This window comes from Anguilla rostrata, chromosome 10 (genome assembly GCF_018555375.3).
Source record: "Anguilla rostrata isolate EN2019 chromosome 10, ASM1855537v3, whole genome shotgun sequence".
Taxonomy (NCBI): domain Eukaryota; kingdom Metazoa; phylum Chordata; class Actinopteri; order Anguilliformes; family Anguillidae; genus Anguilla; species Anguilla rostrata.
The window spans coordinates 29779356-29796215 of record NC_057942.1 but is presented as its reverse complement, the minus strand read 5'-3'; the positions used below and the strand labels follow the sequence as shown (position 1 = coordinate 29796215).

Genomic DNA, 16860 nt, shown 5'->3' with positions numbered 1-16860 from the left:
GATCCATAAAATATTTGCTTTATGCGTCCTCTTAAACTTTTTCCTGAGAACACCTGCTGTTATGGCCTGCTTCAGTGCCTCAGAGGATGGGGGTATTAAAAGGGAAGGGACTACCAATAAGGAAAGGGACTTTGGTAGGGAAAGGGGACATAAATAGGGAAGGGAACATTAATTCTGTGGGGAAGGGGACTTCATTAGGGGAGGGGACATTAAAAGGAAATGGGGCATTATTACTGGAGGGAAGGGGATGTTTATTAGGGATTAGAACAATAGTACTATAGGGAAGGGGACTGTATTATAGAGGGACACATTTTCAGGGAATGGGGCAGTAATACTGAAGGGAAGGAGCTTTTAATAAGAATGGGGCATTAATACTAAAGGGAAAGGGATATTAATTGGAAAAGTGGCATTAATACTGGAGGGAACAGGATATTAATAAAGAATGGGGAATTAATACTAAAAGAAAGGGGCTATTAACAAGGATGGGGCATTAATACTAAAGGGCAGGGGATATTAATTGTGAAAGTGGCATTAATACCGGAGGGAAGGGGATATTTATAATGAATGGCGCACTAATACTAAAGGGAAGGGGATATTAATGGGGAAAGTGGAAATATTATTGAGGGAAGGGGATGTTAATAAAGAATGGGGCATTAATACTGGAGGGAAGGGGATATTAATAAGGGATGGTGCATTAATACTGGAGAGAAAGGGGTTTTAGTAGGAAACAGAGAGTACAATGGCTCTAAGGAGTGGAACATTATGTTCCACACGTGCTCTGAGAGATTCGGGCTCTCTACCTCAGTGCCCCGCCGTCACATTTAGAGATGGATTCCCCCTGTTCCGCACCATTGGCCCGAAAAGAGTGGAATGCCCAGGCGTCACGCTGTGCGCCTCAGTGGTGTGGGCGGTTAATGGACTCAAACAGGTCCTCCACTCTTTATTGGAGACCAAGGAATAATCCCTCAGTCTTTTTTTTTTTTTTTTTTTTGCCCTAAAGATCAATCTGTTGGGATGTGACCCCATTTAAGAGCAGAGATCTTGGTCCTGACCTGGAACCGGTGTGTTAGAACCTTCAAAATGTCCTGAAAAACATTAACTGACAGCATGCAGAAATATGGCTTGGATGTATTGTTTTGTGGTTTCAGTGTAACAGCATAAATGTAATTAGCATCTTGTTAAAAATCAATAAATGCAGCACAATTTGGGGAACTCGTTGCATTTTACCTTATTTTTGAAAATAGGCTTTTAAAACTTTTTAATACCTTTTTAATACTTCTTAAAAAATGAAGGTGTCCTTAATTTTAGTCGTGGGAAAATGGATGGAGACACATGGGTTCCACAACTCATGGGTCCTCAACTCTCATAACAGAATATGTTTACATTGTAAATGTCCTGTTTCGTCTGCAAGCACAGGAGAAATCAGAAGCTCAGCTCTTCATATGCAAACGCGTTCCGCGTGTCCGCTGGTGTCAGCACTGAGGGTTTCAGGATCATCGGTCCACGCGCATTGTGATCACAGTTCTGAGAACTCCTGCGATTGGTCTACCTCTCAGCTCATCTCCAATGAACATCCGCCCAATCAAAATTGGCCATTCGGTGTAAACTGTTCCTTCTTGCAAGAGCACACGAAGGGGTTACTGTTCTTTTTACAAATGTTCTTTTCGTGTTTGCCAGAAAATTTGGCAGGGCTTTGCACTCTTCTGAATTCTGCGCGCATTCTGTGAAAGCTGCTTGTCAGTCCCTCCATTTTGTCATTTGAACGCGTTGTGATGACGGTTATTAAGCTCCCAACAGATTTTCACTGGAAAATGATTTGACATCATGTGTCAGCCGGCAGCCATGTGACCCTGTAATTTTCTTCCGTCTGATGCTTAAAGCTGAGCAGGACTGATGCTGTCTAAGAAAAATAAATAGCCTGCTCGAAGTTGTGTTGGCATGCCAATAGGGGGCAGTAAAGTGGTTGGTACGTCTTTTTATAGAGATGTCACGGGGAGGTCCGGACTCACTGTCCTCATTAAACTTTGTCACTAGGCACAAAGTTTAGGGGGGTTCTCTGGTGTAATGGCCTGTTCAAACGTGGCTCTTAGTGTAGTGCTGCATTCACACCACCCTGGTGTTGTTGTTCATCCCTCTTCACTTCAAACGATGTGTGGTAAGCATTCTGGAGTAATATGCACGTGCAGCAAACAAATTGGTGCTACACGTTGTCGGGAGTTTCAGCATTTTGACATCCTGTGAGGAAAGATGCTATGTAAGTGCGGTCCTGGATATCACTGTTTTGAAAAGCTTTCGGTTTGTGACTTCCTGTCCTGGAGCTTCCGTTTCCTGTTGTTTAATTTGATGTTAAATGTAAACCTTTACAGAACGTGTCGATTTCTTTTCTCCACAGCCGTTCATGTCCCCTCGCTACCCCGGCGGACCCAGGCCTCCCCTAAGAATACCCAATCAGGTACAGCCTTTCCCAACAACCCCCACCCCCCCCCCCCCACCCCCACGTGCTGCTGGGAAATTGTCCTGAGTTCCACCAGAGAACCAGGCCTCTTTTTAAGGTTAATTTGCAGAGCCTTTCCTCGGTGTATATCATCCATGAAGTTTACGGTTTCCACATTCAGACGGTGGCCGTAAAACAGAGTTACAATAACTCCTGCTCTCCCTCCGATGGACCATTTGTGCTTGGGTGTGCCGAGTTGAATCTCCGATGTTGCCGTTTCTCAGACCTGTCTGTTTAGTCGGATGCCAAGTTCGTCCACGCTTGAACCCCAGTCACGAGGACTCCGTCTGTGTTTTCGCGAATCGGGCTTCCCCAGGTGCTAATTCCTGATTTTTCCGGTACATTTTTCCAATCTGGCATCCCTTGGGATTCCGCCCCAATGAAACAAAAAAGAGTCTCTCTGGTCCCTGTGCCTGCTTTGAGACTGTCTGCTCAGGTCAATAACTGCATTTGCTTTTCACACGCCGTTCTGCTGTTAAAAGTTTATGTATTTATATAAATGATATATGAAATACTAGCTACAGTATATACATTATTATTAATATAATGCAATAAATAAAATATTGCTGACATTGTACGTAACCCTTACCTCCATTTTGTTTTTTTTGTTTTTTTTTTTGGTCATTTTAGTTATTTTAACACACATTGAAAGCGCTCTTCTAGCTGAATGTAGAAGAGTTTTAAAAACTCGAGAACTTTGGTACAAAAGCCCAGAGGATAAAAATCACAATGCTCATTCGTAAATGGAAAATAGATGCAGATTTTTTGCCGTTCCTGAGAATTGTATTTGCTTATTTTTATGCAGGACATACTGTAAATATAAAAGGATAAGTACATTCGGTGATGCAAAGATGTATTAAGTGAAGCAAAGATGCTGGCTGTTTATTATAATGTGGCTGACTAGGCATGACCTGAAATGCGCGAGTGGCACTCTAGACTGATGGCGAAAGTGGAAGCAATCAATGGCTATGGCTTCTTGCGCTTGGCGTGATGCTTCGCAAAGCGTTTCGACCGCCGTGGCCTGTGGTCTTCTGTAGACGCCAATGACAGCTTGTCTGGTTTTTCAGGCCCGACTTGGTGATTGGCAGGCAGCACAACAACTAAATAATATTTTTATTTTTGCATGAAAATGTCCAAACCGTCTCAGCTCATGCATATGAACTAGGAGGCCAGACTTGAGAAGTATAAAAGCAGGAACTGTCAGTTTAGCTGCGGTTGAATTCAGCCTGCTTTTTTTTTTGGTTTTATTTCTCTGGCCAGTCTTCCCTGCTGAATTATTCAAAAGTCAAACTCTAGAATACAAACCCAACTTCAGTGCTCTGTTCCCAATTAGTTACCCAAATTGGAGTACAGTACATCTGTTTTGCTGTTTAAGAAACCCTAAGTTCACCACTCCTACACAGTGATGTTTCAGTATTTTTAAATTTGAAAGCCTGTATAAGTCAACCGATGATGAAACGTACTCTGTCAGAATCAGTTTTGCACTGCTCAATGAACCCATAATGCAAAGTGCACATTATTTTACTGCCTATTTGACATCATTTTTCATTTTTGATTAAGCTTTCTGTCTGGTTCCCCCAGTGCCTACCACTGAGGTATTGTGTTGTTCTCATACACTGTAATGCACTGAACCGTTTCTTTGGCGCCCCCTGGGGGACGATAGCGCTGACAAGGATTATGCTCTTTCTAGGCGCTTGGTGGAGTCCCAGGAAACCAGCCTCTGCTGCCCAGTGGTATGGATCCCACGAGACAACAAGGTCCGTAGCACCCCCGAAACCCACCTCGGCCCAGTTCCGTCTCTTCTACCCTCAATGACATTTTTCTTACTCAGACAATACTGAAGGAGATGTGGATTTTTTCGTTTATATTTTTTAAATCACTACATTTCTCCATTCCTGGCCAAAGCGGTTCGCAAAATTACCCCAAAAAGTGCGCTAGGAACGTCTGGGGTTATTTTGAATGATGTTATTGATGAAGTTTAGGCTTTAGTGCTTGGTCCCGCTTTGATTTAAATGGGCCAGACTCCTGTGTAACTGCGTTGTAGCTACAGAGGTAGGTATAGTGTAATGGTTGTGTAGATAAGTGTAACACGGTTACATAGCGCTGAGAATTGCCAAAGGTGTATTTTTGAAATTTTAATGTTGAATTTTGAATGTTTGGAAGTCAAGACTGAAGGGGACACTCACTGGTCTGGGAATGTTAGCCCGGGCTGGCACATTTGCTCATGTATCTCAGGTGAATGCACTAATGTTCTCTTACAATCTAATTCGCACCTGCCAAATGAATGCAGTGTAATATGCTGGGAAAACAATGAATTCACTAAATATCGCTTAGGACTGTGATGGTTTAATGGTGTGAGATAACAAATAGCACTTAGAATAATGTATTTAATGCTGCCATAAGCAGATTCTACAGTTAAGCACCATGTATAAAGTGTACACACAAAACGGTGATTAAATTGTACCTACTTCTGTTCTTACAGTACAGTGTAATTGCAGTAATGTTATTTCCACTTATCATCCTTTCACATTATTTTGTGCGTTCAAATTTTTAAAGCTCAAGTTTTTAATTACTGAAAATATTACTTCAGCAAATGTAGTGCAGCAGCTTAAATCCCTTAGCTTGTTTTCTTTGTAGGGTGCAGTGTGTGGCTGTTTAGCCTGGAATTAATGTGGTTTCTTAATGGAATTCTGACTGTTTGATTCTCAGGCCATCCAAACATGGGAGGGGCTATGCAACGGATGACCCCTCCCAGGGGGATGGTCCCACTCGGGCCACAGGTACGTGATTGGACGAATGGCGGGAACGTGATATGAGACACTGAAATAGGACTTTTGTTTATTAGCTTCCTGTAATTTATGTAAAAATCCAGCAGGGGGAGATGGGGGAAGGGGGCAGGCCTTGACCATGTGCACTTCGCTGGGCCTGATCTGACCTTTGTCTGGTCATTTTTTGCAGAGTTACGGAGGAGGAATGAGGCCCCCCCTCAATGCTTTAGGGGGTCCAGGAATGCCTGGAATGAACATGTAAGTACTGTACACGCCCCCCTTCCCCCAAGGAAAATGCCAACTTTTAATACCTTCTGATAGCCTTATAAGCCAGTGAAATCTGTCTATGTTATACCCTAACTTTCTGCCAAAGTGCCACATACCGCTATTTCTGTGGAATCCGCCATGGCTTCAGTTTTTTTTCTCTTTTTTTTGGTCGTGGTTTTGCTCCGTAATCCACTGTAAGTTGGGATCCCATTTGTTTACGTGCCAGGTGGTATTGGGGGGCCTTGGTGTAACTTATGTGTGATAGAGACGGTTACATAACCCCTGTGGAATCTGTTCCAGAGTTTAATTAATCCCCCCCATGGGTAGGCATGGGTCTTTGGCACGGTAAGCTAGTGGCATCTTTCTTCAGCCGAAGAGTAATGCTTGTCAGATGTGTGATCGCATTTTATCGAATCCTCTCTAAAACCACTTGAGTCGGTAAACTGATCGGTAAACAAGACGGATTCAGAAATCAACATTCGGCTTCACGCTAACTCGCGCGCGAGCGAGGACGCGAGCGAGAAAGTGACGGGATTCGCAGGTGCGAAACCTGGGTTGCCGCAGCGACGGCTTTCGCTTCTGCGCCTTGCGGCCCGGCGAAACGGGCGGGAAAAGGTTTTCGAGAGCTTTCGGGAAAGAGACGCCCCGGCTCCGGTTTTCGTTGTCTGAAACCGACGTCCTTCGGGGACCGGAACAAACGCGCCCGTCTCGTTCTCCTCCATCTCTGGCATGTTGACGGAGAAATTTGAAAAACAGGGCCGCGTTCGTCTGCCGGGAGTTGTTCTTTTTTATTTATTTTTTTGTCTTCCCGACTTCTGAAAACTGGCTGGGACGGAGCCAGCACTGCGGAACTAAACGAAAGCGAACTGTGCCAACTGCTTGAAAGACGAAGCCCCTCTTTTCTTGAATTTTATAGGGGCCCAGGTGGAGGCAGACCGTGGCCAAATCCTCCCAACGCCAACTCGGTAAGTCCCCCCGGGACTCCGGAGCCTAATCTTCCTGAGCCCTCCTCCCACTTAATGAGCACATGGAATTAAAATACTTTTAACAGATGTCTTAAACAACTGAATGTACAGTTCATATAACATTGATTGCTGGGAATATGAATTGAATGGTATACAATATAAAGTGTGTTTTGTTATATACCGTGCTGTGGAAAAGTATTTCACCCCTTCCTGACTTCCTCTATTATTGAGTATTGTCAGACTGAATGGTTGCAGGTCTTTCAACAAAATGTAATATTAGACTAAAGGAAAATGAGTAAACAGAAAACACTTTTTTAAATTGTTATTTCATTTGTTTGATGGAAAAGTTATCAAACACCCATATAACCCATGTGAAAATTGCCCCCTTTAGTTACTCAATTAACCAATTAACCAGATTTAATTGATAGTGTCAGCTGATTGAACACATCCAGGCTTTATTGCAGCCAGCCTTGTTGAATATAAACCTCACTCATATTGAACCTTACCACCAGAGTGAAGTACAGTAGTCACCAAAAAGTTTCTACAAGCATACTATGCCAAGATCAAAGGAAATTCCATAAGAGGTGTGAAACAAAGTTGCTGAAATATATCAGTTTGGACTGATATACTCTGGGACTCTGACGAACCACAGTGAGAGCCATTATCTCCAAATGGAGGACACTTGAAACAGTGGTGAATTTTCCCAGGAGTAGCTGGTGTGCCAAAATTTCTCCACGGGTACAGAAGTCTGCATCTGAATGGCTGAAAAGAAACAAAATTAAAGTTTTGGGGTTGCCTAGTCAATTTCCTGACTTGGACCCAATAGAAATGCTGTGGCAGGACCTGAAATGGGCAATTGATACTTGAAAACCTACCAATTTGTCTGACTTAAAGCAGTTAATGAGAATTGTAAACTGTCAGTTTAGCTGTGGCTGAATTCAGCCTGCTTTATATTTAAAATCTGTTTTTTCGTTTTGTTTTTGTTTTTGGTTTGTCTGTTTTATTTCATTGGCCAGTCTTCCCTGCTGAATTATTCAAAAGTCAAACTCTAGAATACAAACTAAACTTCAGTCCTCTGTTCCCTATGAGTTACCCAAATTGGAGTACAGTACATCTGTTTTGCTGTGTAGTCTGAAGTTCATCACTCCTACACAGTGAAGTTTCAGTATTTAAACATTTTTAAAGCTTGTATAAGTCAACAAATGATAAAACGTACTCTGTCAGAATCAGTTTTCCACTGTTCAATGAACCAGTAATGCACCTTGAAAACCTAAGTGCACATTATTACAAAAAAGAGTGGGCTAAAATTTCTCCACAGCAATGTGAAAAATATATAAATTACAGTGTTTGGTTGCAGTTATTGCTGCTAAAATGGTGCAACCAGTTATTAAGTATGGGGCCATTACATTTTCACATGGGTGATTTGGGTGTGTGATAACGTTTTGTTTTTTTCTGCATTCCCCTTGTCAATTTCTTTTACGACCTTTTTGGAAACACTGAATTACTGTAGCTATCTCAGAAGTATGGCACCACTCTAACTTACCAGTCATATGGGGGATATTAATGTCATTTGCATGACAAATTATAGTTCCAACCCCTAATAAATGCCATATCAGTTAAGGATAGTATAGTGTATAGTCTGGGGATAATTTATATTATTGTTGATATTAATTTCATTATCTCATTATCTCTCTCTCTCTCTCTCTCTCTCTTTTTCTCTCTCTCCAGATCCCATACTCCTCTGCATCTCCAGGGAGTTATGCGGTAGGTGCCATCCCATCTGCATTTGTACAGCACCGGGGGGGTTTCCGGTGGGGGGAGGTGTGGAGGAAGAATTTGGAGGGGGGCGCTGCTTCCTCTTCCTACGCAGCCAATCCTTGAGCGTGGGTTGGGGAAAAAACGTTGCGACGCTGTGCTCTAACGCCAATGGTGGTGGTGACCACAGAAAGGGCCATCGAGCCTCCTGCTCTGGCTGCTCAGGCCCATTCCTTCAGCCTCCAGTTCAGCAGGACTTGCATTCCTCTGCCCCCCCGAAAACGCTTACCGTGGGAGGGGACGGCTAATCCAGTTCATGAATTAACCAGACTTCTATGCATGGTTTTGATTTGTCCGTGAGATGTTTTGCTGAGCAACCCTGCTAGGAGTTCCACTTCTTTCTGTGTAGGCTATGCTGACTTTGGCTGACCTGTTCAGACCCAAGTTCACCAGCCCTGGGTCAAGGACATATTTCAAATTCTTTAACTCCTTAGATGCTGGTTAAATTTGAAGAAACTCCTCTAGATTGCTGGGATTGCTTGTTCATACATTCAACCACGTTACAAATCTAAATACAGAATTGCTATCATATGAAATAAGAATTCTCTTCTGAATATTAGGGAAATATTTCTTTCACAGTTGTTAGTAATGTGGAGGAATTCCACTGGTGTCTGAAGGGTTTAAGTATTTGGAATAATTATTTGACCCAAGTATGGCCTCTACTCTGTGCATGAGGTGTAACTGTGGGGTTGTTTGATTCTTTCCCAGGGACCCCCAGGAGGAGGCGGTCCACCTGGAACTCCCATAATGCCCAGTCCTGCAGGTAAGACCGCACTGTCCAGCATAATTAATAACTGAAATGGTATACAGAGTGCTTAGTTTCTGTATGCACATGGGCATGCCAAGTTGCCTCATATTGTGTTACACCATATGTGTCAAACTCAAGGAGCCCTGCAGTGCCTGCTGGTATTTGTGGTTTCCTTTCAATCAGCAGCCAAGTAAAGCCTTGAGAATGGAGTGTGGATTATTTTAGCCAATCAACAGCCTTAATTAATCACTGACACTGAAACACACTGAACACCAGCAGGCACTGCAGCTCTATAGGACTTGAAGAACCCACTGCATTGTGCTGTAATCCAGTCCACTCAACCACTTTCAAAAAAAAAATGTATTTGTATCCATATTCAAGCACTATTATGTACATCACCTTGGCTTTTTCAAATTACTAGTTATTTAAAAATTAAATTCTGAGTAGCTTATCCTGTCAATGTTATAACGTTTATAATATAAACTCCTCACACCTCTTGCTTGATGTGAAAAAAAACATAATGACTGTGTTTACTTCTGGAGTTATTCTAATGATATGTGTACAACATTATTTTCCATTGCAAAAGCTTATTATAAAAATGTTTTAAACATTTTTTCATTTATTTGTTGCACAGAGGACCTGTTTGTACATTAAACCCGTGGGCTGTTTAACTTCCTTTCATAAATCCATCTTTTGTCGTCTGTGCCAGACTCTACAAACTCTGGGGATAACATGTACACCATGATCAATGCAGTACCTCCAGGAGCCAGTCGGCCGAACGTAAGACACTTTCTTCACTTTTTTCACTACCCTCATACTCATCGAGAGCTGCAACGATTTGAATCCTGTCACATGTCTCTCCCTCTCTCTCGTTCCCGATTCTGCCTGTCTCTGTTCGCTGTCCTATCCAATAAATCTTAAAAGGCCATGAAAATATATTTTAAAAAGGTAGGTATGCCCAGAAAAGGGAAATACTGTATACTTCCAAATGAATGATTTTAAATAGCATCATTGCTTTGTTTTGCATTGTTTGTTTTGGGGTTTTACAATTGTGCTGGCTGAAAACTAGCATTAAATGTTCATTTATGCAATGTGACGATATAGTTGCCCATTAGATGAGGTATCATTCACTGTCTGTGATACTGGAGCTGCACATTCAGAGAAATTCCAAGCCATTTAAGTGGGTTAAATTAGAAGTCTTCTTGCATGTTCATAACAGGCCATGAAGTACACAACAACGATTAGCAAACAGGTTCACTGGATCACTGTAGTTTACTACCTACATTTGTGTGAAGACTTGGTTGAGTGATGAAATGTCCTCTATGACCTGCACACTGCCCTGTTATCGTTTGTGCTTAGTCAGTGGTGCAGTTTATCATTTCTGTAGCAGAGGCCTCCGCCCTGGTGTGGATTAATGCAATTCCACGTCAGTAAACTCATTGCCACGAAGTTCACACGGAGACATCTGGATTTTAACGCAACGATTCAGTGGAATGATTTACAGACACAGTGGGATTATGTGCCCACGTATATAATTTTTAAAATGTAAGCGTGGAGTATATGTACATATTTTCTCAGCGATAGTGAGAGATAAAACTTGGATGGGAGCGTCCCTTTTCTTTTTTGCATACCCCACGCCTTTCTGAATCCACCTTTTGTACGTCGCTTTGGATAAAAGCATCTGCTAAATAAATCAAATGTAATGTAACGCTATTCCAGAACGACCTCGTACAGTACATAGCTACTAATACACTGTGTGTGTGTGTGTGTGTTTGTTCGGTCTACAGTTCCCCATGGTCCCGGGAGGAGATGGTCCCATGGGTGGGATGGCGGGAATGGAACCTCACCACATGAACGGGTCGCTAGGTGAGAACCCGTAACGGGCGTCCCGGTCACGTGACCTCAGACTGCCTTCAACTTAATTAACCAGGGCCCTGTACGATACTACATATGTGGGTAATTAAATGGAATATATTAGGTAGGCGGTCTCCGCCGTTATGCTAATATGCCAATGCTACAACAGGCGACAAGGTGTCAGGCACTGTCGGTTCCCAGCATGCATCAGACAGTCAGCGCATTCTGTCATGTCGTTCCAAGTCCCTGATCGTCTGTCACTCAGGAGATGTCTCTCATCTGATGAACATTAACCGCCCGACTTCAATCAAAGCGCTCTCTTTAGGGATGACATCGTCAGATCATTTTTAATAAAGAACTAGGTCATTACAATCTGTCACTCTTCTCACCCCTGACATGTTAATGATGATTGACTGATTCTTTGTGTTCTTTTCTTTCTCGCTGAGTGCTGTTAGATAAAAGAGTATCTGTATATCTTAGCAGGGAAATTAATGTGCTGACTTATAATCCATTTCACCAGTTAATTCTTCACAATAATTTTGAATCAATTATATTCTGTATTACTAATGGTTTGTTGCTAAGAGGTGAAACACAGCTATTAATAATTTATCTGAAAACTTTTTAATTTATCTTTTATATCTATATGAATAAAATCAAATGGGAAATGCATACGAATGTTTTCTTTGGAACACCGGGACCTGGTACTATTCTGAGAACAGGTTGATGTGAAAATACATTTTTATTGAAAATGCAACCACTATTTGAAGAGCAAGAAACATGGGAAGACTAATTTCAAGAACCCACAAGTTCAGTCACAAAGATTAGTGCTAATAGTCACACAGACTGGAAAGCATCCTTTTTCACAACACGTAATACATATAGTCCTCTGGTAAAGGACTACATATAATTACCATAATGGAAACACCGTAGGTATTTGAAATTTGTACATTTTTTATCTTTCATTTTTACTGTACATTTTAAATGTGCGTATTGCACAGTTTGAACTGAATTTGCCTTCAGATTCTTCAGTGCAATGTAGAGCCCTAAAACTGACTCGTTATTTTTCAGTTCCAGGGGAAGAAACTCCCCTGAAGCTTTTTTAATTGTGGCTGTATTTTGGTACTTCGGGAGACTTTCAGTAGATTTCAGGCGCCACCTTGTGGTGGTTTTCAGCCAATATTTCAGCTATTTATTCCACGTTACTCTTCTGTTTCACTGGAAAGGCAGGTTGGATCATCTGAAGTTATATAAAGAGATCACATCCTTGAATTTTGTGTTTAATATTGTGAAAAATACTATTTAATTTTTAGCATTTAATGAAAAGTATCCTTCGTTAGATAAAGCTTCTGTGTCTGTGTGCGCATAATGGGATCTGTGATTTTTTTTAGCAAGCAGACTCCCAACAGGGTGGTGTCCATATGCCATCTGCCTGATCCTTTGCCCAAGATGGAAATAGATTGTTATTGGGCAGAAATGGTGTCAGTCATTTGAAATGGACATTGTTGATGACAGACAATTGTGGACTAGGACTGTGTGCTCAGCATTAATCTCAGTTTATCTCTTCCTTCTTCAGCGTCAGGTGACATGGACAACATCCCGAAGGTGAGAGAACCTCCTGCTGTCACTCTGTTTTTCACCTTGTTTCTCGACCAGTTTTTTGCACTGTCGAACCGTCTCACCCATTTTGTACCCTGTCTGACTCTATTCCCCCCTACCACTGCTTACTAAACTTCATTTCCCACAATGCTCTGATCACACCGTTGTCTGTGTCTGTGTGTTTGTTAAAAGAACTCCCCTGGAAACATGAGCATGAGCAACCAGCCAGGCACTCCACGGGATGACAGTGAGATGGGGGGGAATTTCCTCAACCCCTTTCAGAATGAAAGCGTGAGTAGCTTTCCTACTTTACACACCTGTGAATTTGTGCGTGCATAACTTGTAAGATGACCTATTACCCATCATTAATTCATGCATTTTAAGAATTTTATAAGCATTGCTAATGTTCTGCATTTTGGCATATTTAAAACTAAACAGAAGGTTCTAACATTAGGTCTAATTTTTTCATTTATGACCATTTTAAAAAGTGCTATAACACTGCCTCACTCTCTCCCTCACAGTATTCTCCAAACATGACTATGAGTGTGTGAACTGTGTGGTGGATCTGGTCGGTGAAGGAGAGCACACACACACACACACTCTCTCTCTTTCTCACACACACACACATACACACACACAGTGAGAGGAGGAAGTCGCTGAAGCTTGTCGTCTCCTTGTTCATCAGCTCTGTGAAGAGGGTGGCTCCCAGTCTCTCCTAACAGTTCGTTTTGCTAAGTGTTATCATCCTTTCACACGTCAACTCGCCGTCAGAGACTGAAAGACTGAACCGCAGTCTGAGAATCACAGAGAGAGACGACGACAGCATATCTATATATATATATGTATATATTTGTGTATATATGTGGCTGTGTAAACTTAAATACATGTGCATGTATATACAAATAGATACTCCTTTCTTGACTTTGGACTTGGGGGGTGGGGGGTGTTGGACAACCTTCAAAGAGAAAAAAACCAGAGCAAACATTAATTTTTTGGGTTTTGTGTAATGTTCCCTCCCTGTCTCTGCACACTTCCTGAGTCTTGGCTTTTTCGTTTGTTTTTGTTTGGCCGCTCGTCTGGTGCTTAGCATTCCGCTGACGAAAGGCCTTTTTCGTTTTTTCTTTGGGAAGTTCCAGTGGTGAAAAATGTTGAAATGGTAGTGGGATGGGAACTTCTTTTCATTCTTTGTACAGACAAAACACGAAACCTGTTCCAAACATTCAAACGTATGGTGATGCTCCAAAGTTTGCTCTCAAAACAAACAAGTAGTTAGAAGATGTCTCATTGACATAAAACATAATTGCAATATGATTTCTTGCCTTGGGTTTATATACATGTGTTTTATCGTGGATTCTGTTTATAAAACAGAATAAAATATCATGTAAAATGAATTTCTAAAAACAAAAAAAAAGACTGTCAGAATGGTAGAAGGTTTGGTTAAGCGCTGTATGTACTGTAAAGATTATTTCGCTTTTTCTTTTTTTTTGAATTTTTTCATTTTTTCGTGCCGCTGAGTGTGCAATCAAGAAGCATGTTTAATGTTCCAGAAGCAGCCATTTTTCTGTACCCCTAAAATATCTGCCCTGTACAGTGCGACTGTCACGGCACCAACAGACTGAGAACTCTGGGACACTCTGCGCTGCGGCTACACAGAAGCGTTCTGCTCCTTCACGCCCAGGTCGTAAACTGTGAAAACAAGCATCCGCACACTGACGCACACGCTCACACGTACACGGGTGCATGGTCACACACCCACACGCGCACCCCCACAGGCGCGTACGTACGGTACACCGTACAAACGCATTCACACCCACGCGCACGCACGCACACAAGCACAGTTGTACCAGAATGTCATTGCTAATGCTAGTGCAGGGTACATGCATAAATTGCACACACACATGATAACCACACACGCGCTCAAACGTGATTGTGCAGCTTACGCATACGCGCAGTGTCGTAGCAGAGTGTCAGCGACAGTGTTTGTGCAGGGCATGTGTTAGCAGGCATAGCTAAGGGTTCAGGCACCTGAGGTGTCAGAGGAAGAGGAAGGAGGAAGAGGAGATAGCCCGTTGGCTCCTCAAAGGCCCTGACCTTGTGAGAAAGTGAGTCAGAGCGGTATCAGAATCCAAATCACTTGTAAAAAAAAAAAAAATGTTTGTTATAAATCAAACATTACTGCCATAGCATGTTTAGTCCCCGAAGGTTTTCTGTAAATCTTTCTGGCTTCCATTGACAGATTTGTCCCTTTGATGAAAGTTATACTACATTCTTCTTATGTGTTTTATTTTTCTTCAGTGATGACTTCTGTGTGTTTCAGAATGTACTGGTTAATTAATTTACGTTTGTGCTGTCAACTCCCCGGCTAACGCTGGTCACTGTTGATTGTGTCTGCTGGCAAGAGTGACACGAGTCCAGGGAAAATATGAGTTTGCCTTTTTAGAAATATGGATGTCATTTTCTCTAATTCATGCTGTAGTTATTTTCATTAAGTACCTTCAAATACCATAATACCATAGTGATTTTGAGATAGTTTACATCCACTGACAACATGGCAATGTAGGAGTGAACGTCACATCAAATGGTGACTCTTTGTACGGTGCAAAAGGGGTGGGGGTGTCCTTACTTGGACACAAATGTGACGGCGTACTTTTGCCAGAGGGCGAAGAGGTAGGAGAGGCTATTTTTAAGAGAATGGCAGCGTGTTAGTCAAAGCCATTCTCTTTATTTAAGGTTCTGTCATCCGGACAAACTGTGATTTCTTTTCATACACTTATATCTGTTTTGTTTTTGTTTTTTTTGTTTTTTTTTGTTTTTTACTGGGAGGGGTGCCTTCTTTCATTGCTTACCTTAAACCACTGCCCATTATTATTATTATTATTATTATTATTATTATTATTATTATTGAAGCTGAAAACTGGTGAATTTCATGTCTTCAATCTTTTTAAGCAGCAGCGTGTAATTTTATAGATTGGAAAGTCAACTCATCTGTGTTTTTGTCTGTGAATTATTTAAGAAATATAATAAAAGAGATGCTGGCTTTTTAGCATTTTCACCATTGTAATTGTATCTACCATTTAGTTTCAACAGCAGATGGAGTTGTGAGGGAGCTACTTTTGTAAATTGAAAAAATACTTGCCACATTTTTGTTTGTTTGTTTTCATTTGTGATGTGTTTAATTTTTACTTTGTGTTGAGTTTTTGTAAATACACTGAGAAGTTCAATATGGTTTTGAATATACTGATATAAAGATTCTCTTCCCTGTTAAAATGCCTCTCTCTGTTATCTTTCTCTATAGCCTTCTTTGAGTGTGTGTGTGCATCTTTGCACTAGTGTCTTCATTTGTGTATGCATGTGTGTGCATGTTTGTAATTACGTGTGAATTAGTGTGCACATACATATGATTGCCTGTGCAATTGGTATGTGTATGTTTAAAATGTGAATGTGTGTGTGCATTCATAAGTGTTTTAGCAGTGTAGAATCACGGGAAATTAGACAACTAATTCTGCCCTTTGACACTTGAAACATGTCTTCATAGAAGGCCTCTAAATCTCTGCCGTACACTGTGAAACAAGGGTTCTTTGGCTGTCCTCATAGGGGAACCTGTTTTAGTTCCTTTTGGAGCCCTCTATTGTAGGTGTTAAAAGTGTTATAGCTCCCAGATTGAACCATGGTGCATGATAAAGAATGCTTGAAACAGGCATAGTTCCTCTATGGAGATACAGTATAGAGGAGCCTTTAGGAACCCTTTGTCCTGCAACATGGTCTCATTCCCAGCTTGTCATATATTGACACAGGCAGAAGGAGTCCTTCGGTATTAAGTCCAGATGCCCGGGGTATTGACATTTTGGTTATGTTAAATAAGACAAGATACACTGTTGCCTTTTACACTTGACATCAATATAACATGTGTACCTTTGGCAACTAGGATGTGTTACACCTTTGGAGGTATAGATGCCACCAGGCTTAGATGCCATCTCTTGAATGACAACATTTCTCTGACCCAGACCGCATCCGAGGCAGATGCTTATGGGAGGAAGCTTTAAAGGCAAAGGGTATCCAATTCAGGGCAGTTTTTTAACCATTATTTAACATTTAAAATTAGCTCCCAAAAAAGTCCTTGAGAACAAAGTGTGTGAATTCTCTCAATGATCAATGACTTGAACCACTGGGACTGAGACACCAGGAGAACCAGCAGTCACTGTGGCCTCCCAAGATTGGAATCTGACACCTGTGTTGTAGGCGAACAGAATGCAATTTTAATTTGTAGTGGAATCCTCATTCCCAATATGAATAAATGAAATCTTTAGACACAGGTATGCATTTCTAAGAACAAAGCAAGAAAAAATAGCACAA

At 41.6% G+C, this 16860-nt stretch overlaps 1 protein-coding gene across 4 annotated transcripts in view; it reads left to right on the top strand.

The window, feature by feature from the left end:
* The window catches only part of ssbp2a (single stranded DNA binding protein 2a), a 103365-nt gene extending 87591 nt beyond the window's left edge, over positions 1-15774 (top strand). For 2 of the 4 annotated variants that reach the window (XM_064296475.1, XM_064296477.1), the window contains 13 exons: positions 2393-2452; positions 4185-4251; positions 4658-4729; positions 5204-5274; positions 5453-5520; positions 6446-6494; positions 8223-8258; positions 9018-9072; positions 9767-9837; positions 10845-10923; positions 12485-12513; positions 12700-12798; positions 13029-15774. In XM_064296475.1, the coding sequence (XP_064152545.1) occupies positions 2393-2452; positions 4185-4251; positions 4658-4729; positions 5204-5274; positions 5453-5520; positions 6446-6494; positions 8223-8258; positions 9018-9072; positions 9767-9837; positions 10845-10923; positions 12485-12513; positions 12700-12798; positions 13029-13058 (786 nt within the window). In that variant the 3' untranslated portion in view covers positions 13059-15774. The remainder of the gene's footprint in view (positions 1-2392; positions 2453-4184; positions 4252-4657; positions 4730-5203; positions 5275-5452; positions 5521-6445; positions 6495-8222; positions 8259-9017; positions 9073-9766; positions 9838-10844; positions 10924-12484; positions 12514-12699; positions 12799-13028) is intronic. The other 2 variants (XM_064296476.1, XM_064296478.1) reach the window with 1 other exon arrangement.
* Positions 15775-16860: the final 1086 nt, after the last annotated feature.